The sequence below is a fragment of the Argopecten irradians genome, chromosome 4 (genome assembly GCF_041381155.1).
Source record: "Argopecten irradians isolate NY chromosome 4, Ai_NY, whole genome shotgun sequence".
In the NCBI taxonomy this organism is placed as follows: Eukaryota; Metazoa; Mollusca; class Bivalvia; order Pectinida; family Pectinidae; genus Argopecten; species Argopecten irradians.
Genome location: NC_091137.1, coordinates 46,746,469 through 46,771,882, shown reverse-complemented (window position 1 = coordinate 46,771,882; position 25,414 = coordinate 46,746,469). Strand labels below are relative to the sequence as shown.

At 32.0% G+C, this 25,414-nt stretch overlaps 1 protein-coding gene across 1 annotated transcript; it reads right to left on the bottom strand.

Moving 5' to 3' along the window:
- LOC138321838 (homeobox protein Hox-A6-like) lies at positions 1–24,993 on the bottom strand. The gene is made up of 2 exons (XM_069265832.1): positions 24,504–24,993; positions 1–2,971 (listed from the first exon to the last, which is right to left on the bottom strand). Exons 1-2 carry the CDS (start codon positions 24,991–24,993, stop codon positions 2,676–2,678), a joined length of 786 nt encoding a protein of 261 aa, XP_069121933.1. The 3' UTR covers positions 1–2,675.
- Positions 24,994–25,414: the final 421 nt, after the last annotated feature.

Genomic DNA, 25,414 nt, shown 5'->3' with positions numbered 1-25,414 from the left:
TGTAACTCAACAATATTTGAATTTATTGCAATTTTTCTCGTTTTCAGATTTATACTTGTAAAGATTTATCGACATACACACATACATCCATAATGACAATTATAAAAAGAAATATATTTACCCCTTCGACGACTACAACAATGAAATGTTAGCGCCCAGCCGAACAAAGCATAAGAAGCTTACACTTTGAGAGATCTTTGACAATTCTAGTCTACGTTACACGTTCTAAGAAAATATATCTTTAAATTGTCTCTCGTATGCTGATTTCAACCCGAATGCAACAAACGCATTCGGATGTTTGGCATGTATATTGATGAGTTGATAGAAAATAATATAATATTAAAAAGTGTTGTATGATTTGGTCAACCGGGCGCCAAACATTGATTTACCCATTGAATCGCAATATAAATATTTTAACAAATAATATTCCAATGAAAATTCAAAAAGAAGATTTCTCGTTTAAACATGGACCTACATGCATATAACATTTATACATGTACATTTCATTAAACACAGCAACAGTTAACAGATGATAGACAATGAACATGATAGTCCCACAAGTTTACCATATATGGAATCGCGTGCGTAGTGATATGATTTTCATTCTTTTGAATAAACATGGGCTACGTGCAAATGGATATGAATTATTTTCTTTATTATCTGTGATTAATATCTTCAGATTTAATTCAAAATATATCTAATTAATCTATAATTCTTTAAAAATCATTTTTTATAAATGTCTTTGTGCAGAATTTGAATAAAAAATTTTGAAATATAAAAGTAAAGCACAAATTATTTCAAATTGAAATAAGTTGAAAAGGTATTGAAGTAAAATTGAAATGTTTATGTTGAATGGAAATTAATGATTAGAATAAATAGTAATTTTACAACATTGGTGATGAATACTCAAGTACCTTTATTTTGAAAACTGGTTCTATGTCATATGTTATAAGTTATGTTTTGTCTATTTTGAAGATGATAATAAATCGTTATCAATCATTGAACAGATATACTGCTGACAATATTCATATGATACGCAAATTTCGTTTATATATTTTCAATGTTAAAACGATCTATACGAATATACAGTAGATCTTTGCATTATAAACTATGTATATAGCGATTTTATCACACTTTTCGTTCTGGTATAATTAATGTTTTCTGACATTTATTGAAATATGGTATAAATATGATAAAGAGGGCGTTTTGTATAGATACAATTTACTAACGAGTAATAGAAAAATGTAAATAGCATGTTAATATTTGTGTAATTTGGCAGTTATAAAGATATGTAAAGACAGTATGTAGTTTAAACGTTCATATGAACATCAGAAATCAATTTTATTGCGTTTTACATAGATCTTGGCAGTGTTTATATGTATTCAAATTGTATCACTATATGTATTTTTGCCAGATTTCCCTCATTAAAATAACATATTTTCTTAATGCAAAATGTAGTGGAAATGAATATGACTTATTCGATCTTCAAACGCACAAATATACAGTTATTTTATAAATCACCGAACACTGGTACTGTGTTTACCATATATGTTAAATTCGAGGGATAATGGGAATGCGCTACGCCATTGACACATAACTGTTTACTTAATACAAAAGCAACAGATTGAAACAAATTTTGACATAATAATAGAAATTGAGATAGGAAAAAAAGATAGATATCTCCTCCCTGATAATCCCCGTCAGAAATATAACCAAAAGGATTTCCACATCAGAATGCAGAAAACCTACATTATGTTATGATAGAACACTCCTTGGTAGAAAATACATCATGGGAATAAATTACAAAGCGGACAATTGAAACGGGTCATCAGAATTATCAGAAATATATAGAAGTTCAATATTGTTCCTATTGAATGCTAATACAATAAACTGAATGAATCTAACAAATAAAACATATATATGGATTTCAAATTATAACATGGACCTCCTATTATGTCATATGAACCATATGATTTTAGCAGTATAAATAATGATAAATGGTATAGTATCCATTCTTTTAGTTTGCATACCGCTAACGATTTGATGGGCTAGGATACAGCATCGCGATATTTAGAGTACACCAAATGTGGTTGGCAATGTGAATCTTTGACAGATGTCGTTTTCTCGTTTGGTCAGGTCACGGATAAAAGCAAGCCTTCTTGACAGAAGGTATAGCTTGCCACTGAAAGCCCTATTTACAAGGAACTATATATTATGGAAAATTTGATTTCACTCCATATTTCAAATGGAATTCTGATTGATGTAGTACAGTTTCCATTTTGTAAACTCTCTCTGCATCATCGACACTTTGCTAGAGCCGGCCAGAATTAACGTTAAGATGAAAACACCAATTGTTATGTTCTGACATCATAATGTAATATTTAACATACCGCTGCTAGTCATTCCACGTAAATCAATTCAACATGTCATCATATAATTGCTAAGGTTTCTCGTTTTTTGTTAAAGATTCTCGTTTTAACAGGGTACTTTTGAGTCAAGTCCAACTTTGACTCAAACGATAGTACAGCGCATGCGCCATCCCCGAGACGTTTTTCCTTGAGCCACCGTTTTGGCGGGAGAACACTCTTTTGTTCCTTGTCGGAGAAGCATACGGGGAGCTTTGCTCCGAACAATCGTTTTACTTAGGAGGTAGTTTCCGTTTAACGAACTGACTTTCAACTTGATGACTCAGTTGGTGAAGGAGGGCTGGCAGTTACTGTTCTTGACCCTTTGTCTGATATTTTACCCTGTTCATTTAGTTCCTTAATAGCTTGAAGTTCTTTCTTTTCTTTCATTCTTCTATTTTGAAACCAAATTTTAATCTGTCGCTCTGTTAAACAAAGCATATGAGAAAGCTCTATTCGTCTCCGTCGTGTGAGGTAACGGTTGAATTTGAATTCTTTCTCCAGTTCCAGTGTCTGAAACCGTGTATACGTCTGCCGCCCGCGTCGTCGCTGATTTGAATTGGGTCCTGAAACACAGGAATAAAAAAAATTAGTTGTTGGATATATCGCAATGAGTCGAGACTATAAGGATAGGCAAATGTAAAGCATGTCCAAAGTACACGCGTAGCTTTGTTATCATTGTATACAGCGGGGTGAGTTAACTTATGGTAATGCTAGTGGGCTTTACAGTCGATTACACTTAACATAGATCGTAACCACCCTCAAAGGAACTCGGTAAGGTGATTCCGAAATCGATACTTTCTGGTGTTACCAAAACATAATATACCTTCAACTTTGTAGGTGGAAATCACACCATAGGGGGAGGTTCAGAACCCAGATATCGTCATGGTATTTCCTTGCTCTACTACTAGAATTATACTAACAGTTAATTCTTCTGTTCCTGTTAACAATAGCACATCCTTGTTTTAGACAACGCCAGACGTGTTTGCTTTTCATTAGCATGTAACTGCTGACCTTTTTGTCTAGTATCTGTACAACCAATATAATTCGTTAATGAAGTTATTCTTAAGAAAAGGAAGGTTTTACCTTACCGTTGGGGTAATGGAGAACAAATATGTACATTGTGCAGTGGTAGAAACCTTTGTGGTATTGCAAATAGTACTCAGTAAACCCAATATACGTCTTTAATGGCATTGTCTGGGCTAAAGAAGCACGCTTTTTGTATTTGATATGGATGAATTTGTGACGAATAACATGTTATCAAATTGTAAATGACCAACAGATACTCTTATGTACGATTGTAGACGAATTGTGTCAGCGGTATGCATGTACTCCTTTATCATGCGAGTCAGTGCCAACACAATATTTCTAGTTCACAATGTCATACACAGAAACTCGAGTCGTGATTTACATACCGTATTTAATCTTAAAACTTTATTCTCTTCAAAAAACTATTTTCACGCGGTATTGCATGTACTGTTAAGCAAACGATTGAGAAAACTTTTTATATTTGTAGCTGCAAAATTTGGTTTATTACTTCGTTTTATATCTGTTTATCATTTTAAGAAATAAATCAGCGATATTTAATTACGAAAAGACTTCTGTGCCTATATTTTTCAATTTGTACATTGTTGTAGAGATAAGAGCCGCGTTCTAGCGGATTGATTTCTGCGTTCGTCACTTAGGTGCACTGTTTTCGACCCTGCTATGATGAACGATGTTCCAGTTTTGTGGTAAAAGATATAGGACCTTCAATCAAACTGGGTTTAATTTGAACACATCTCTGGCATGCCATATCGAAGCATACCGTGTTGCTATAGTACTCCGATATAGTAAACAGACAACTAAAGCCTGCTACTTTTATTGACAATGTTTCTGAAATTTACGGAAGATAAGATGGTATCTAGTAATAAAATAATGCAATATCTTTGCTATAACATCGAATAAAAAGCAAGGCCTCTTAACAAGACTGACGGCTGGCAACACACCTTGAAACCGATAGGTAATAAAAACCACGATCTGTCCTTAGATACGGTAGGGCTGGATCCCAGGTGTGGATGCGATGTGATAGTCAGGGATATGTTACTATACGGAACAATACACCCTCTCAATATGATATTTTATCATGCATCCTGTGTTCCCAGAAAAAAAATATATACCATCATAACACAAGGTGGATGGTATATGTCAGAAGAGGATTCGTTTAACAAGTGTTTCTGTAATATAATCTATCTACAAGAGGTGTGGATACACACACATTAAACAGTAACCTGGACACAGATGTATTGAATACCTTTGATATTGAGACAATCATTACTTACGCCTTTGATTTGTTTAGGAATTGTTTACGTGTTAATTTTTAAGATATTTTTCCCATGCATATATTAACTTTAAGAAAATGAAATTTATGCTAATTATGTTATTCAGTCGTGTGTGTGCACATCAACGCCATGCAATATATTGCTGAACTTTAACCTTATGTAATCTTTTATTTTTGGAGTGCATAATTGATATTATACAACGTAATAAATATATCATGAAACATCGGCATACCAATAAGTAATTAGTTCATTGCCGACTTGAATCAGTATATTTTTTATATTTTTTTTTTGTCTAAACAATTTTAACAAAAAATTGATTTATAAAGCATTTACATATGTCACATGTTCAATTGCATTGGACGTTGATTTTGTAGTTATAACAGGGTCACACATATGTATACAGATTACTTTGACAGAATATCTTAGCTGTTTTTGGATAGGGTAACTGCATATCAATACTGCAAAATTCAACAACCCGTAGTTTGTATGAGATTGGGCGGTAAGTTTGTGGGACGGATCGGTAGGTCGCCAGGTAGGGTTCATTGTCACTGGGGAGGTCCCAGAATATTACCGTCACAGCTAGCGAACAAACCCGAAAACACGTGGTATGTCTAAACAACACTATAACAATATCGCTTACCAACCCATATTTCATTCCAATTGTTAATATCTCTTAGTGATACACACCACTACAGCCTCATACGCTTGTGGGCCCTCACAAACCAAATAAATCAACTCCGACTTTGTCATATACAATGGGGTCTATCTCTGCGAAACCCCCTTCAGTAAAAACTACAACCAATATCGGCCCGGGATTTTTTTTCTGCGTGAGGTAAATGGCTTTTTATGTGCGATAAATAATCCCAACCCACACCACTATAGCTATTTCACCATTTAGATAATGTTTCGTTTAATGTTTGAAATTTGCTCCGGCTCTCCTAAGTTTTCAATAAATCATAATTTTCTGCGGTTACTCACGTTCCCCTCTAGCCGTTTTTGAAATGCGGTCATACCACCTTCAAATCTAACATTTTAGCACTTTGAGAAAATGGAAGACATTACGTATCTCATGAGACCATTGCAAAAAATATAAAGATTTCAGTTTCAAGGGTTCTTCAGGGTTTGTTACAGAGAAGCTATTAATACCGATTAATACTAGTGTAAATGACATTGGGTGAAAGAAATAATCATTTACAGACCTATTTAATCATTGTATATGAAGGGGAAATGTCTTAGGAAATCTGCAAGCGATAACGTATTGTAGTGATTTGTTTTTCACTTGAACTCGATTGATAATAATACATACATTGATCATGAATTGAAATCGACTATTTATGTTATTGTCTCAGACAAGATAATTGTTTGTAGTTTTGACTCATTTTACTAGGAATGTTGATTAATTCTGCGAAATAAAATTGAAAATAACAATCAAATGTTGATGTTTATTCGCTTTTCTTCTTTATTTTGTGTGTATGTGTGTGTTTGTGTGTGCGTATTTGTTGCATTGGTCTTTTGCAATACCCATATCTTAATTATGAAAAGGATACTGGGTATCATTTGTCGTTGGATACATGTCCAATTCTGTATAAAACAAATGTACCGCCTTACTCTGTATCGTAACGTGTGAATACAGGTGTTCAAACACTGAAGGTAATTTGGGATGTTAAGAAAACCGATCAACGTATACTGAAATGAATAAATTTTGAAAGTTCAAAAGACAAAATACAACACCAAAACTCTGCATCAAATAGAAAGCATATTTCTGTTTTATTTGTGTCAGTATCACATTTAATCACCATACAAAATTTGACTATTCAACTGCGATCAAATAATTATCTTTTATTATCACAATTACTTGTTGTTTACCTTCAGCAACCTGTTTCTTTATGTTAGATAGACTAAATTTTTATAGATGTCGTTAAACTGTATGCACAGCAAATTATACATTTGAAAAGCATTTCAAATATCAATCCAATTTAATATTTGAGGATGTAAATTTTATTATTTAAACTAAGCATTTACATGTTTTTGTTTCAAATTCAATATTAGCATAGTTCAATATGAAAGCAAAATCTATTTAGTTTAAACACATTATTTTCGTGTTATTGTTTGTCTGACTTCCTTTGATGTTTCCAATGCATTCAGTACTCCAATTTGTCTATTAGTTATAATATAACTAACAAAATGATCACCCTACCTCTTCAGAGCCATATTTCCACAGTTGTTACCTTACGTCTGTGTTTGTTATTAGCCTTTTTCTCTAAGCTGTTTTTGAAGTGAAAGTTAGATTGTATTGTTCGCGTTATGGTATTATCTGCCGTAGTTTTATAAACGACTTTTACCCATAGTGGAAGGTCCTGCATTCAGAGTAGCGAATGCAAACATATACTTAATTATCCAGATGCCAAGTCTTGTCTATTCCTTAGTTCGATAAATGTTCATTAAGCCCCCTTATTCGTTTTTTTTAAATAATTTTATCTAACCAAGTTAGAAAAGAAATAATAAAATACTTTTTTATTTGGCAAAGTAAACTTCAGCTCAAACAACATCAAAACAATATACTGCAGTAGATTTTTGAATCAGCTGTTTTATCAGTAACCACAGTGAAGGAACCCCTAATCATTGATACCCCCGGATACTCCAAGCCCCGTCCCCCATGATATGCTATGATGAATTTACGTGTAACAGTACACGTTTGATGTCTCGATACAGAACGCGTATTTATTGCTGTGAAGCACACTGTTTCAATTACCATGTTGTTGTTTTATTTCGATAATGACCTTAAGATTCTGTTAGACTCAGATGGATGACTAATACTTGCCCTCTGTTTAATTAAGATGCATTTGAATACTGCCTGGAAGTTTATAGTTACAGCATTAACTGTTATCAAATCCAAGGTCTTTCTAAATATACATCTGTGCGCATCCTTGTGGATTCGGTAGGGAGTCTAAATGCATCCAGAAATCGACCCACTTGATGTATGTAAACTGCGGATGCATCTAAACAAATATCTGTGCACAGCGTCTTAACGAATCATTTAAAGACACTATATATGACATTCATAAAGACAAAAAAAAAAATTTGGACAGACCACAACTGTCCGTATTTTTTTTTTTATGAATGAAAGTGTAGCTTAAGTCAGTTTCCTGATCTCCATTTTGAGTGACAAGCATGTATGATAGTATGCGGAGTTAGATGAATATCAAACTTATGGAAAGAGAACGTATCTATGAATTGAGAAATACTCTTTTGGTTCCCCATGAAGATTGAATCAAACCTATCTTCAGTTTGACAGATAAACAATAAAATAGCATGACAGCTGGAGTCAACATTTATATCAGTAGTACGGAAGCATTGCTTTGCACGATTGATAAAGCAAATAGCAATTCGATTTCCGTTTACCATCCTCCTCTGCCTTCCTCGAACTTCCCATGAGGCTCATACCCAAAACAGCTATAAAAATGCTGTATTATCAAGAGGTACAGAAAACTGGTCTTTACAATTTCCAAGACATGCTATAAAACGCACAGTATTAAATCACGAGAGTTTACGTAATTACACCGAAGTGCGTGTTGTTCGTTCTTTATTTTTATATACACCGTATGATTTTTACAGTTGATCCATACCGCAAAGGTTACGAGGGGTGATGCATGAACAGATACATTCAGACTTCTGTAAGCCTGTTGAAATTTTATTAACGATATTGCCTAATCTTCGAGCCATTTATGCTGATGTGTGTTGGACCAGCATTGAAATTTTACAACCTAACACTTATGCTTTTAACGCTACTGCCGTTACATAAAAGTTATATATTCTGTCACGAACTCAACTCACGCAATCTGCATACAGGTACCAAATATATGTAAGTATATCTTCCGAGCTGTCATTGGAACTTATCTTGCATGTATATGAGTAGCGAATTTTGCAAAACTGGTTTGTTTCAGATTCACACTTGGCGTTTTCAATTTTCATCTATTTATAAACATATTTATACTCAAACATCTTAGGAATTACAGGCGACGTTTGATTATAGGAACGCCACTTCCACTTGATTCTCATAACATTTTGTATTGTTTATTAGAAAAATTCAATTCTACACCAATGCGAAATACATATATACACAAAGAAGTGGTGCATTAAATAATGAGGTTTTGCTTCCAATAACAGTCAGGCATGGTATCATTATACGATTTTTTTTTAATTCAGTGTGTTTTACTTATCCTTTTCAGCGATCATTTATCGCTTCAAAGTATTATAACTTTATCAAAACCTATGCAATTTTAATTAAATTGCTATTTGGTCATTATGACATACGCGTTTGATATTGCTGCGGGGACTTATAATAAAATAATTTATATGGAATTTATCGGGATTTATTCATTCCTTGGCATTATAAATGTATCCCTTTTATATTTTATTAATTACTTTTTGTTCATTGTCTATGACATCATTTGACTTAGCCATGACAATCATTTAAATGGCAAGCAAACACCACGAATATACGTTAATGATGACGAAAGCAAAACCCGGGTACAAACAGTAGCATATGACCAGAACGTGGACAGAATATGAACAATGGAGTAAGAAAGAACAATATGAGTGAAAAATTACACTATCCTTGAGGAAAACGGAAGAACACTTGCATCAAACCAATGCCAACAGCATGAATGGTACCCATGGGCGCATTTATGGGGCTTCCATTACCGTAATACGACACGCAGTAGACCAATTACAACACATACAAAAACTTTGTCAACTATGGAAATTGATGAAAACATGCTATTTTTGTCCTTTCCATATTCCTATGTAACATTCTATATACATATATATCACTTTTTATGAGAGTTGAGATAAGAAACATTTAATTATATCCGTGATATCTTTATATTTCATTCTAACAATATATGAATAATAGTTAAACACTGAATTGTTGATATTGTATATCTTTATCTCAAATGACAATAAAGAAAGCCGCAATATAAGAAAACCTTCTTTGGTGTTTTATCATCGCTATTATTTCATCTTTTGATTATCTTATTGTGACCAAATTATTCTTCATTAAGTGGTCATATTTAGCTACTGTTCGTTAAAACGTAAAGCAAGCATAGCTTTCCATAAATTCCCAACGGAAATATTCAAAATTATCCGTAGAACGAAACATAAATAGTACTTTAAATCCTTAGCTGGTGATATTTCAGCGGCATTGGACTTTAAGAATTGACCCCTTTGGTTGCCATTTTGAAGAAAAAAACTGCCCTTCTTCGACTTTGTACAAACTAAAAAATCTAGTCCCTTTACTTCCAATGTTTGAATTTAATTACCAATCCATCTACTCAGTCATGCAACACCGTATGCTGAGGATCGAAATTTGTCAAGAGTTTCATGACTTATAAATCTTATAAACTTATAAAGCGAGGTTCTCACATTTCCTCAAAAATAGTTCAAAAACTATATTAATTATGATGTGAAAACACTTTATTTTATTGTGTGTATCTGAGAAAAAATGGTAAAGGACAAGTGTAATTATGTGGAAATGTCCTTAATATAACTCTCGCATATAATTGAGAACCATGGTCATAATCATACACTTTATTTTTAAAATGTCATAGCCTTGTTAGATAATTCCTCTTATACATATTTTGCGTGTCGAGCTCATAAACATATTTGCTTAATTATACTGTAGTTTATATGCCTACCTGTGAATTACATTGGCTAAATCAGTAAATCAAACCACGACTTAGAATGCTTTGTGGGTGGGGTTTGTCGACAGGTAAATTACAATAAATGATAAATAGCTGTCAAAAACAAATAAAACTGACAAAAGCACACCTGTAGACTCAAAAACTAAATATTACTTCAAAGAAAAATAGCACAGTATGACCCATAACATATTCGGCCCTCTTATAAATATATATTCCGGCCACCTCCACGAGTAGGAATCGTACACAGCTCGTAAAAGTATAACATTAGTAAAATATTTATGTAAAAAACATCGGTTGATGAGTGTCAGTTTAATGTACATTGGTGTCGTTCGAAGTGTTAAAATTCCAGAATTTATCAGATGTGTTCTAATTTCCATTGTTACCAAATTATTCTATTTCTATCTAGAACAATATTTTTAAGATTTTAAGATAAATTTATCGCATGCGACACAACCATGTTGTTATGATTTCTAGACTTATAATAACATTTTGAGGATTTTATTAAGTTAGTCAACATTGTAGATATTAGAAACATAATGTTATAGACAAGATATTATAAGATGAAATGTACACTGAATACGGGGTGTTTTCTTGAATTTTTTTTTCGAAAATTCCTTGAAGCTAATTGCAATGCTAAACAGATTTCGAATATTCACATCAAAGTTGTCATACATCATGAAGCTTAAATAAATTATATGAAGATTATGCTGATAAGTTAAAGGGACAATTCAGTGAGGCTAATTCATTACATAACCACGAAGCAAAATATGACATAAATGTATTGTTCTACATTCCTTATGAAACATATGACAAGAAATAGTGACAAATTCCACAACATTGTTAAGTATTTTGATTAATACCATTGAAATTCCAAATCGTTGATCAATACGATTAAGAAGGTACAACATGTACGCTGTACCCTTACCCGAGTCAAAGTCACGCACGTTAAACAAATGAAATACATAACCACTGAGGAGTAGATGAAATTATTTTTAGACGAGAATCTGCATCTAATAATGGTAACACAACTGTTAGAGCGATTTGAGTAGTTCTAAACAAAAAACTCTTTACTACACAGGCAAGGGTCAGGGTTCGGCTTACAAGGCTATGTGTAATGACGATTGAACATTTCACATACATTTTACTACAGTGGGCTTTTCTGACATATCACAGTAAATCCAACTAATCTAATTTCCATAAGAACTGGGTTCTTTCCGAAATATGTGCACGTTTTAATGTACTCTTTGACCGAATTGTACCTTTAACCAGTGGATTAGGTGATTTATACATTCGAAAACAATATTAATGTGCAGCAAGTTTTAATTGTAAAAAATGACAGGATTGCATTCTTGCTTGGCTCTTTAGTTCCGTTGGGTGAGCGACGGACCAGTTATTCCGAGGTTGCGGGTTCGATTCCGACATCCCGACTGAACCACATAATCCATAGAGGCATACAGCGTACAAACTTCTTCTCCTCGCTCCTTTTACAAAGTAATAGTAGGAATCTTAGTTAATCATCAGCTCATATCAAACACAGATACAAATTTAAGTACCTGACATTTAGTATATTTTCTACATCAATATAATTGATACTGAAAGGAGATAGTGAATGTCTTGGTCTCACTATATGTTCCCATTATGTTATACCCTATATACATTTATCAAATCGTTGTAGATACTATATTGCCATATATAGCAGTGCGTTTGTTATCAGTTATTGAGCCGCTCTTCTTTCTAAATCCTGAATTCAGCTGTTTGATGAAGTGTTAAAGAATAAAAAAAGAAAACTGTATTAGACTAATGAATGCAATAAGCTGCCGCGCCAATTACGCAAACAAGCTAATACACTATCCAAGAAAGCCCTTATTGAGATATTGATTTGTCGATACTGCATGTATCTAATGTTCAGTTGACGAAAACATGCTGTCTGGATCTCGATTCCTCGTAATGACAAATTGTTTCCAAATACTATCAGAATCGATGGAAGAATTTTAATGTAATCAGATTCCTACCACATGCACTGCTGATGTTACCACCAACACGTGCATTTCATAGATATCCGTTTTTATGCCATGTCTACGAAACCATATTATACTGAATAAGATGAAGACGTTCGTGTATGTTTAATAAACATGTGATTTTCAATGAGATTTGTATTTTGTTGGATTCTTGACTGACCATATTATTGGTGATGGACTTCTTGTCTGACCATATCAGCGGTCAAGGGCTATGGCCAAAAGGTTATCAAGTTCAGTTATAAGGTAAAGCAAGGGCAAATACATATATTTTCTTGAGTATCTAAAGATATCTACCTTTGTAGTCTATATTAAAATTATCAGTAATAAACGTATGGCCACCTGTACTACGCCTCGGGCAGTCGGTCTTTTTGACATATCTCCCTCTCGCTTGACCACGTGGGGTCAGTGAGGTGTAACGTGCTACGGTTCCGAAACATCAAGGTGGCCAGAAAGATCAGCACAACTGATATGCTAATGCTTAACCGACACAGGTGTTCATATGTTTTTCTCTCGCACATTTATAAGTTTTGTTTAATTCATTATACGGACTCTAGCCTTCTTGTATCTGATGTTAACTACACCAAGTATGTGGTTACTTTTAACTGGCTCAGTGGTCAAAGATAGACCATCTCTAATATATCGCCAGCTAGCTCTTGGTAGAGATCAATAAACAACAACTAATATAGCATAAATAATATTTCTGTGATTAAACACTCAGCGTATATTTCAATAGTCACATATGTTCACCATTTAGAAAATTTCAGAGAATTTTAAGTGTGACACTGAGTAAATCGAATATACAATTTGTATGTATATTTTTTTAACTTGCTTTTTATGATAATTATTATAATACTATGGAGTATTTTTGGGAATCCAAATATGTTTAAGAAAAAAAAATAGCAATATCTTTTTAGATCGAGTAACCTCTTCAAATATATGAAATGATAAATTACAATAAGGAATGTAAAGCTTATATCGTTGATATCGATAGTTTCATATACAATTCTTTTATTATGATAAATCATTGATATATTTGTCAATGCTAATCCTTTTCATTGGCGTCGTATGAGTATTGCTTCCAATCAAATTAAACACACTGTAAGATGCATGATGCTCTTGTCACATACCTGCCACAAAATGATTTAATTACAGTTTACATTTGCTTTTTTCACTATCAGATACTGAATTAAATTCATCATAATAATATCCTCTGTTTAAAAATACAAAAGATGGAAATCGAAAAATGTTGATGGCTATCAGATTTTTAGTACATGGCATATAGCATAAAATAAAGAACATATCTCTCCTAAAGTGACTCATATACAGTTACCTATTAAACTTTATTTTGTACTATATACATTCTGAATTTCAGAATCATTACTTTTATTCATTATTCGATGCGATGGTATTGTTTTAAGCGTATTTTTATTAAACGGGACAAATTGCCTACAGGTAGAAACGATTTATCATTCCATTAAGGCTATTCTGATGGATGCCTAAGGTATTGCATGCTGGAAGATCTTTTTTTATACAACCAACGACCTTGACAGTTTTTGTACTGATTCTCTAGTGTAACTGTAATGTAGTGCAGAAAAATGCACATATGTGTGAAAATGTGTTAAGCCCAATTTCGTCCACCTCGAGGCATTGCTGTAGTGTAATGCGTCAGTTGGGAGAGATCCACGTTCTACAGTTGTAACACACGCTCTTAACAGACATCACAACATCAGAGTAAAAACTCGGTAGATAAAAACATTGGGATGTGCACTGTATAGCCATGCATGTCATTGTCAGCATGCATTGTTTAGTGCAAAGTGATTTAGCGATATGATATCTACAACCATACCATTGTTTAAGTATTATTTTAAAAAAAAGTTTGATATTGTTGAGAAATAACATAGAAATCAATGTACTTTTAGGTAGCCAGTACTCATACTATACATATTTTTTTTTATTTCAAAGTCACCGTTGCCACTCAGAAGCAAATTTAAGTTATTCCTTTGCTCTGCATTCTGTAACCTAACATCTGAATTTTAATGAATTATCACTAGAAACTCAATAACGTAATCGAGAGTAGAAACACACCGTTGACGTTTATAAATTGTAATAATTAGCAATTTTTGATAAAATATATCTTGAAAATCAATATATTGAATGTTTGCATTTTTCAAATCTTATTTTTAGGTGATAAGACGAAAATTACATTTCTATATCCATCTTTCAAGATATTCGACAAGAAATCATTCAATTAATAGAGTATTTTTAAATATTTTCATATGTATCCTTCGTTTTAAGCATTTTTTGTCATACACCATTTTTGTTTTCTAGACTGACACTGACGTTGAAGGACAAAGTACAAAGTACATGATGCCTTGATGACAGTTATTTTTTCTTGATCCTGCGTGCCTCATCCAATTCTTCGGAAAGGAAACAGAATTATACGCTGCATGCCAAAAACTTAAATTATAACATTTTGAATGGTGAATTTGAAAAAAAAACCAAAAAACTCACAATCATTTATTTTATATCGATGAAGGAATTAGTATCAACGGCTATATTCCAGATACAACTAGATATTTACAAATACATGTCTGTAGGATACGAATTACTTGTAGTAATAACTATGGGACAAATAAATTATTCTAACAGTGTGGACAGAATATGTCGGATTTTCTGGTCGAACTGATTTTAATAATAAATTAAAAATCTATAAATAGTCTCTAAACCATATATAATGTTTCTTAACATTCTGTGCATTGTTTTAGGTTTTGTAGGGTCAATAATAATGTCAATTATTCAATAATAATGTCAATTATGCTTATTATCTTCAATGAAACAAGTTGATTAATCATGAAATATGTTTCTATATAACAATTTGCATTAAATGAATCAAATATATATATAAAAAAATTCTAAACGTACAAAAAAATGGTTCCCTTCACTTTCTCATGTTTTCCGTATGTTTAGATATATCCCATGCTATAGTAGACTTATTTTCAGTTTTAGACAAAATGCCTTCTTGATTTATGTTATACAAGAAATACATAGATACAGTTTATCACATACCGTGTCTAACAGCTTGTAATAAAACCCACTGTAAAAACTGAACTTTCAGATATATTGAAACGAAGATGTTAAAGTTGAAAAAATGAATCATCCAGATAAAAATCATTGAAAGAAAAAAACCTTAAATATATGTATACCACAAATACATGTACATATATACATATAAACAGCTGATAGATATTATGATTATAAGTTCATATTTTATGAGTTGTGATATTGTATCTTTTAACCTAGACAAGGGCTGCACTATGTGCAGAATTTCCTGTGAAACACATATAAATGGGGGTATTATGCACTGCATTTGAAGGGCAAACATTTCCAAGGGTTATAACATACATTACTTTCTTATGTGTCATATTACATATATTTTTTTCTAATAATTAATTTTTAGCACATACAATCGCCTTATGTATGCATACAGTGTATGCAGTATACATGGACAAAATATAGTACAATTTGTTAGTTAAAACACTGTACTATGCTCCATAGCAATGACCTTGACACGGAAAAGGCGCGAACATCGCATGCATCGAGCTCTATAACGGATCACGTGATAAAGAGCAACATCTTCGAGTGTCTGGGAATCTTTGTAAACGGTTTGTCACCTCCGTTGATAATAAATCTCAGAGATGCAGAGAGGAAAACGATGTAATTTGTGTGTTGTGTTACAATGTTATTAGAAGGGAGGAATGAATATTATTTATTATGATATATCTTTCCCAAACAGCCGAGAAAACCATTAATTGTATACGATGTCTGGAACTAGACCATTATAGGAATATTATTAATTTATGACCATTGAGTGAAGTCCAGAGTCGGAGATGGTCGAGGCGAAGGCAATGCTTCCCAAAGATATACCCATGTGATGGTCATTTATTTCATTACGATAGACATGATGAATTGTCACTAAAAATCAAGGGACAACAAGCTTGATAAGTAGGACCAGAAATATAATAGTTTGACATGTCGATCATTTAACTAGCTAATAGTGTGATAAATTATTGAGTTATATATGCCAATGGTCAACTTAGTCATTAGTTTAAATTTCATTTTGCATTTGACTTTCCCTAGTAAGATACTGATATTTCTAATAATTATAATGTTCCTCATGTTTAACAATACAAAAGATGTGACTCGGGGTTAGGTCTCGAGATGTTCATTCCTATAATATATTTTGCTTGATTCATTATTTTCGATTAGATATCAATTGCAACATATTTTATTTTTAACTAATGAATATGTTAGATGTTTAATTAGTAATATATTTGTCGTTTGAAAACTTTTTGTATGTTTTTGGTAGATTCAATAGTGTTATTACTACTTATTATTGGTAAAATAAAATTATTCAGAACAAACCAGGTGCAAGTCACGATTTAGCAGAATTACTCTAATCAGTGCAAGTGCGACAGAAACTTGAGATCTAGTACTAAATCATTATAATAAACGTACCCATGTTGTAATTTTTGATTGGATATGGAGAACAATGAACAGCGAACATTCTGAAATATTGTTTTTCCATTTTGATAGTGTTGCACAAAGTGATTTGTGAAATAATAGCATATTTAAATAAAAAAGAAAAACAATCAAATAAACAATGAAATACTGAATTAATAAAAGATCTTAATCGGTTATGTACTCTGCTCGCATTCACATATTTATTTTATATTTATGTGCATATAAGCCAGTTTATTTTGCTGAAAAATCTTCATAATGGTTTTATGTCTGTTCTATGGTATATCAAAAAGCATATACTTGAACGATTAAACCGGTTTTACATGACAGTATAACTTTCTATCTTATGATTCGTGTTTTTTATGTGCAAATGTTTTATTTATTTATTGCAAATGGTATTGGTACATATTTAGATATTTTCTGAAATATACCAGCTAAAAACCGATGAGAAATTCTGAAAATCTTAGAATCTGTTTCATTTCTTATGTTAACTTTTAAAACTAGGACAATATAATAATTTTATTGTATCCATTTTTGATATTGTGTTGACATTTTTATTTGTTCTAGACTTGGCATCAACAGCGGTATATTGTGAATAATTTATGACAATGCATTTTAATATACAAGTAACTGTTTATTTATGATATATAAATATATTATCTAATTATCAGTTAATATATTCATATTAAGGTAACCATTATTTCCTAACGGGGTTATCATATAAAAACATAACTCGAGACCTATTTTATTGCAGCATTTATATCACATCTTCGCAGCAAATTTATTTAACACAGTAAACGTTCTCTCTTGAATGACATTTTCACATTTTAAAAGATGACCAAATACAAAATACAGGCTGTAAATGACACTATAAAATATCTTTATACTTAAATATATACCCAACTGGAGACATAAAAGTATACTTTAGACATTAAACCCAGGCGTGTGTATGAAGTTAAACTCGAGAACACGGGGCAACGATATGCTTGTGTTGGTGAATTTTATGACGTTTGGATACTAAAGATCCCATAATTTCCAGACATTAAAACATGATTACGCACCCATGTAATTTTCTTTGAATTGTTGGTATAATACCGATGATATGGTTTCATATATAAGACATAACTAGAATGTGATACTATATATACTATACTATATAGCAATTCCACCAATGGCATATTACGTAATGTCTAACGTTAAAATATACAGGAAGAAGAATAACAACTGTCAACACGATTTGCAACCGTAATCCTGCAATACCCAAAATGAAAATAAGAAATGGGAACAAGCGATAAAAAAGGTATTGCTTAATCGAATTCTTTGTTAATTTCAGATATATATCTAGAGTGAAGCAATCTTACATATGATTACAACGGATCAATGTTTATAACTCTCAGAACAAAATTCTACAATTGTTTATGGTGTTTGTAAAAAATATTATTCTTGATGTGTTATTATTTTTATATTGATCCAAACATTGACAATGTTAATCATATTTTCAAATAATCAAGTAGTTTTATAATATCAGCATAGATTGGTGAAGATACATTATATGGAGTTTGCTATTAAGTGTGTAATACAAATGTACAAGTTGATGAGAATCTTTGAGTTGTACCAACCATCTTACAAATCTGGGATATGTCTTTATGGTTTTAATGATTAAAGTATAAGCGTCAGTCATTCATCATTACGTTCATTGCTGAATGCTGATACCATTATATTGCAACGTAGCAGCTATATAATAACTACCTCTCAAAATTAGACGGAATTGGAGTCACTGTTCAATATTATTAGTTTGCTATAATTGATCCGCGTCTGTCATTTCGACCTTTTTGAAGACAAATACTTTTCGCTAATTTGCTCATCTAGGATTTCAAAATATTTATTAAATAAATTGGTAAGTGCCTAGCGATGATTTAAGATAGTATTTGATTGGCTTGTCAGGTTACATGGGATCTACCGCATGTTTTTATGTAGGTATTCGGACATGAGCATGACCTACTGTGTATTACAATACATCAAACAGATTGGAGAATAATACAATCATTACGCTAGCTCACCTCCTAAACACAAGGTCGTATCAAGCGACACTGGGGTCTGATCAGTCGACATGATCAGGCCGACTTTTGTACGGGCGATGGCTCGTCCTGATACGTACTTAAACCAATTAGTACCAACAACTCATTAGACACAGACGACACAGGTAAGGCTAAATCATTGTTACGACAGGTTAAAATTTCGACAACCCTGTACTGGACAATCGAAACAATTTACACAGTGCAAATGAATAGGGATATAATACCAGCCTTGACTTTGTCTGTTAGTGCGAGACTGCTATGATAGTCGACAATGTCACCAGAGCTTAAAGGCTAAACAGAAAAACCTGTTTAAGTTCTTTGATGTTTTATTTATGTATTTCAAATGAGTATTATTGAAAGTTATCTTATGTATAGTACCACAGGTTTGTTACCAATGTTTCATTTCTGCACTCAATATTTTAAGTTATCTACCGTTATGTGTGTTTAAGTATTTACTTCAATCACTCGATGGCTAGGGAACAAAGCAAAATACTTTAGCAGCGAATTATGTTGCTAGGTATGTGGCCGAAACGACCTAGATTCAAGGGATAAAGATGCAGTTTATTACGTTATCAAAAAGTAATAAATACATTACAAGATCAATAAGACACATATAGGCTTGAGATTGATTCTGGTGTCTGCTACCTTGATAAAGGATAATCTTGGAGATAATATAGAATGTTCTATATGGATGTTTCCGCCTTTCATTAGCATCAATCAATTTCTTACTTCAAATTGCAACACAAGTAATATTTTATCATTCGTTGGTGGGGTGGAATGCACAAAAACTGTTTTCCCTATTACGCTCCTCACAAAATTCTGCGAACGCTAGCCAATATATTTGAGGAATTCAATGACATTTTCTATTTAGAATAGACGTATATACAATTCAAACTGAATACCACTTTCTCATTGATAGTGACGTTATTGGGTCCCTTTCTCTCTGTTTCTATCATTCAGCCAACAAGCCTGTGCACGAATAATGATTGTCCATCGCCCTAGACATCAACGAATGTGAAATATCAATAATATTGGGACGTCAAAATCTCTATAAATTGATCATATCGCAAATGAGGAACTGTATTGATTTCTCTCGTTTCCTGATTCTTCCCAGTATGCATTACTCATCGTGGCCAGTTAAACATCATGTGATATCTCCTCAGTATTCCTGGGATGGAATTGACTGTCTTAATTAAATATACACCAAGATGTTTATTGGTGACCTTTCCTGTATTATTTTGTTTTATTCTGATTTTATAATATATTGCAAATAAATTGTATATAAACATTTTAATTGAAATAGCTTTATTTTTTTTTTCTACGAAGATTATAATGAATTATATGCAAATTCAATTGGAAAACAATTTATGATTAGTCTTCAATACAACTATCAGACAATTACAAGAGAACACGTTTGTAATTTCTCACTTTAATGTCAAAGTATTAGATATTTCTAATGGTTTTGTATTTGAACGTGATTAATGATGGAAATATACCATGCGTTTTGCTAATAATGTGTTTGAAGTATAACAGGTTATAACATGAACAAGCAGTACCTAGGTTAACAAATTTAGCCCAAAATGAAAGAAAACAGTTGTAACAAATATCCGTTTGTAGACTAGGATATCGTTATTAGGACGACAAAATCTTGAAATAGATAGGTACAGCAATGACAAGTGAAATGATTATTTTGTGTTTAAAAGGTTCTATACTTTAAACGTAATACACAACTTTAGTAAAAAGTTGTTTAGAATGAAAGCTAGAAAAATTAGAATTGAATGTACAAAAATAGATATATATGCATATGGATATTATTTCAATCGTCAAACTGCTATATAATTCATGTGTTTAAATATTTTTATTGAGTCTATTTAGTTTCGGTGTAAGGCAGCTATATATCTTACAAATGTATTGAAGTATGAAAAGATTATAAGTTCGTATCAAATTTTCAAAAGTGTTGAATACCTTGAGAACATTTCGTTAAGTTTCATATATATATATAGTACATAATAAAAATGATTATACAGACTGTTTTTAAACTGATATTCATGTGATAAAACGAAGTAGAACAGAGATAAATATATTAACCTATATAGATATATAACTCTTTGTGGTCTATTGATGCATTTTAATGTGTTATGTGTTTTTATAATTATTAAAATTCCATTATAGATGTAGTAAATGTCTGTTATTTGTCAGTCATACGTTATTAAAATGTAAAAATGCCCTGATTGCTTTGTAGTTCTATTCATTATAGCATTGCATATATTGACATAGATTACATATATATATATTGACATAGCTGTTTATTTTAAATATATATCCATTTTGAAAATAGTTTCCATAATGTCCTTATAATTATTAATACATGTATCAAATAATTATGAATACCGTTTTCTCAAGCTTTTAAAATGCTATTGGAGAAAGTTATAAATACCTATTCCCAAATTTTCATCAAGAAAACAGTGATTCCATTTCTTCACTACATGTGTTTAAGTCTGTTTTACCTATTACCCAATTATAAAGTAAAAAAAAAGAATGATTTATCTGACATGTATTATTTCTTCATGAACCACACAAACATTATATAACTTTTTAAGGAATTTTAAATGTTAATATAGATGGAGCGATAGTTACTTTATCTTCATATCTTAGTGTAGTCATGTCAAATTAAGCGTAATTGCTTTTCAGGAAATAAGATGGTCTAGTATGATTCTTAGAGAATTATTCATAGTATACTTTTCTTATTACACTTATTGAAAGGCTTCTTGGATTGATACATATATTTTTTTAGGACTTATGTCCTTTTAATGAACAGGTAATGACAGTTTTATAAATTATTTAAATACACGCACGTTAATGAAATAGGTTGTGATATAGTTCATACCAACATCACAATATTGCAGATACCAATCAGTTTCCAATTACTACAGACATGGAATCTCCGTTTTCCTATCAAAATATTTGTATTTCATACGTACTTATATTCTATGAAATAAAAATATTTGATTATTTGATTATTTGAAGATATGATGTAAGATAATATTCAGTCATAACAATATCTGTATAACATTATTTATGATTAAAAAATAGTATCCTATGTGATATTGAATGGATATTAAATAAAGATAATCTGTTGTAAATGTATGTCATAGTTTATCACCAATTTAGAATCCATGATGATAAAAAACGAAATATTAAAAAATTGAAATGGAATCCAAATACAACAGAATTTATGTAAATCTTAATTCGGTTGAAAATTACTTTGTTGTAATTGATTATTAGTTACTAGATTTGTTGTTTGTGTTATTGTTGAAATATATATCTTTGTTGTAAAAAATACTAACAAAACAGCTCCTTTGCTCATGTGAGTTATTAAAATTAATGTAGAATTTATTGAATTGTTTTTTCAAAACAAATATATTCCGTCAAGTATGTGCTATTGTTTATTCAGTAATTTAGTAATCAGTATAAATATGATTACAGGGAAATTACATCACTCACTACATAAAATAAAAACCATCGCAGGGGAGGATACTCGTCCTTCGTCTGCTTATCAATTTTTCAACTTTCATGTTGCCTTTGTTAGTTTCAGTTTAAAAATATCCACAAAGGAATAAATTAAGTAGTTATATATTTCAGAAATATACCGATACAGTATTTATTACACTAGTTATCAAATTAACACGATTGTGAAAAAAACGTGCAAATCATAACTTTAATAAACAAAGAATTGCACTTTTAATAAAAAAATACTATCAGAATAACATCATTGTAATAGTTAATCTATCTGTTATATTCAAATTTAATAAGCAATAAATTTAAATAACAAACTGTCACAATATTAAATATTTCGGCTACACATTTACCAATGGAAAGAGAACAAATCAATGACAGTGTGATATTTCATCATGATGTTATATAAATAGCTAATTTTAAATGATTATGCAAATTGATTTCGTTTTAAAATATCTTGTATGAACGTTAATTCTGTCTTTCTTTCCTAATGTAAACTACATGTTTTTTTAACTGTCATTGTACGACAATACGGGCATTGGAGAAAGAAAGACATGTTATTCACCTAGAGACAGTCTACTTCAGACAGGAGGGATTAGCAATGCATCAGAAGTCCCGACATCTATATGTAGGTTATTCTTTGTAAAGATGTGCTTCACTGCCTTTGTACAGGTACTATTCACACACACATTGACATCACTAACGCCCATTAACATAGACTTTTAAGGACTGTTTAAATACTTTCTCTGGCAAATTATCTGTCAAGTAAGGGTAATTTCAGTTAATCATTTCTCCATACAAATTAAACATTAATTGTGTGGTTTGTGTCTGAGAAAAATAAAATAATGTGCTGTTAACTTGATTTTCTATTCCTTGAAATCTGTCTAAGTCTAGTAAGAAATTGCAGAGTTCAGATATTTTATTCCCAGATTTTTTACTGTTGACAAATTCTGGTATTTGCTTTTATAATAAATCGAAATTGGATCTTCATTTGCACTTGTCTCAAGTTATTCAAGTGATCTCCTCTCATGTAGTTGTCTTGCAGCATAAAAAGGCAAGACTAAACCATAAAACCGCCATGCTTTCCGGATTTTATGAGCGTATTACCATTTTATAGTAGAACTTGTAGAGGTTACAGCAGGAGAACGATTGTAAAACCAACTATTCAGGTAATTGGTAGGCTTTTAAAACTACTTGACGAACAACATCCCTTAAAGCGAGAGTTAACATTTTACGGTAATAGTTTCTTAATATAAAACATTTAAAATGCGACAATAAATGTACCATTTCAACTATCATCTACGGTTTTAATGTCATTTTAACACAAAATATGAAACCTGAGATATATAGAGCGACTTGATTTTTTTTCTGTAATATAGTTAAAATGTCGTATGAAAGATTCATTCTTGTCAAATGTTATGTGTTGATGGGATTGCGTAAACAATATCACATACCTAGCAGGCCCCTGGCTATAATCAGTCAATGTGAATTTAGCTGGAACAGCATGCGCCAGTGTTGCAATGTGTGAAACAAAGGTGGATTTTTTGCATTTCATTTAAATGTTTAAAGATAAATACGGAGTTAACGGTTGAAGTTATTCAGTTTATCGTGGTATCTTATGCAAATTGAATAAGAATATGTTTTTAATGTACTGTTAAAATTATAAGCCGAATCTATCATATTGACAGAAAGTAAATAAATCATAAAATCTCAGTGACTAGGTCATAGAAACAGCTGTTGAAAGCGTATGAATTTACAGTTTAATTTTTACAATAATATGACTATCTTAACTGGATATGTCACTAAGGATATACAAAACAATTATTATGATTTCGAACATACTCAATGTTTATTATTGTCATACTTACCTACCCTGTCTAGACACACGTGTAGACAGGTGTCCCAATTACAATTAAAGAAATACAAATCGGAATATTTTACTAACCTACTATAGACATCCAAGGATAGAATGATGGTGGTGTTTCTCCGTCATTTGCAGTGGCTGGGGTACCGGTAGAACAAGGACTAAGGGGTTCAGCTTTGTTGTTTGTGCCATTCGTTGTTAATCCATCAGTGCAATTGTCTCTGAAGCGTAAATTACTTGGAACACTCATATTCGGGTAGAATGATGAACGTCCACCCTGTAAGCCCATTCTCAGATCGTGACTTCGGTGCTGCTGAAGAGCCTCCATGCGACATGCTTCTGCTTGATAAGACCCCATATAATATCGGGGTGAACGATAGTCTGTGGATGAAGGACATATTTCAGGAATATTTAGAAAATGATCCATATATGTTGAATTGTCTGTTGATGCCGAATGGATGTCATCGCCTGGTCTTGTAGAAGCAGTAGGCCGCATAGGTAAATACGAACTCATCCCCAGTTTCTGTGATTGAGGGTACTTGTCAGCGATATTTTCACAGGACGAAACCATCTATGGAAGCGAAAATTATTTTAGTTCCTGAAAATCCTTGACTATAGCACCTAAACACTGCAACCCTTACAACAGATAAACTAACACATTTCCTAGTCCGCCAATCAAATCACATCGTTCTTGACCTCTCGTGACCCCAAAATTTCACCGCGCAAAGGCTGATTCGCCTCCGCCACAAAAAGCAGTTCCTCGTTGCATAGACACACTGAAAGGGCTAAATATACAAACTCTAAAATATGGTGTTAACATAAACAAAATCGAACAACGTACGTTTCTGATATCTTTCCTTGAGCGGGACGTAAACATTTAGGTAAGTGGCGAGTGCTATACTCCTATTGAACAAATTTGCTCCGAATGACTAATGCGTACATCAAAGGGTCTTTAGTGTCAGCTATCAAATCATTTCGCTATTTCTCAAATT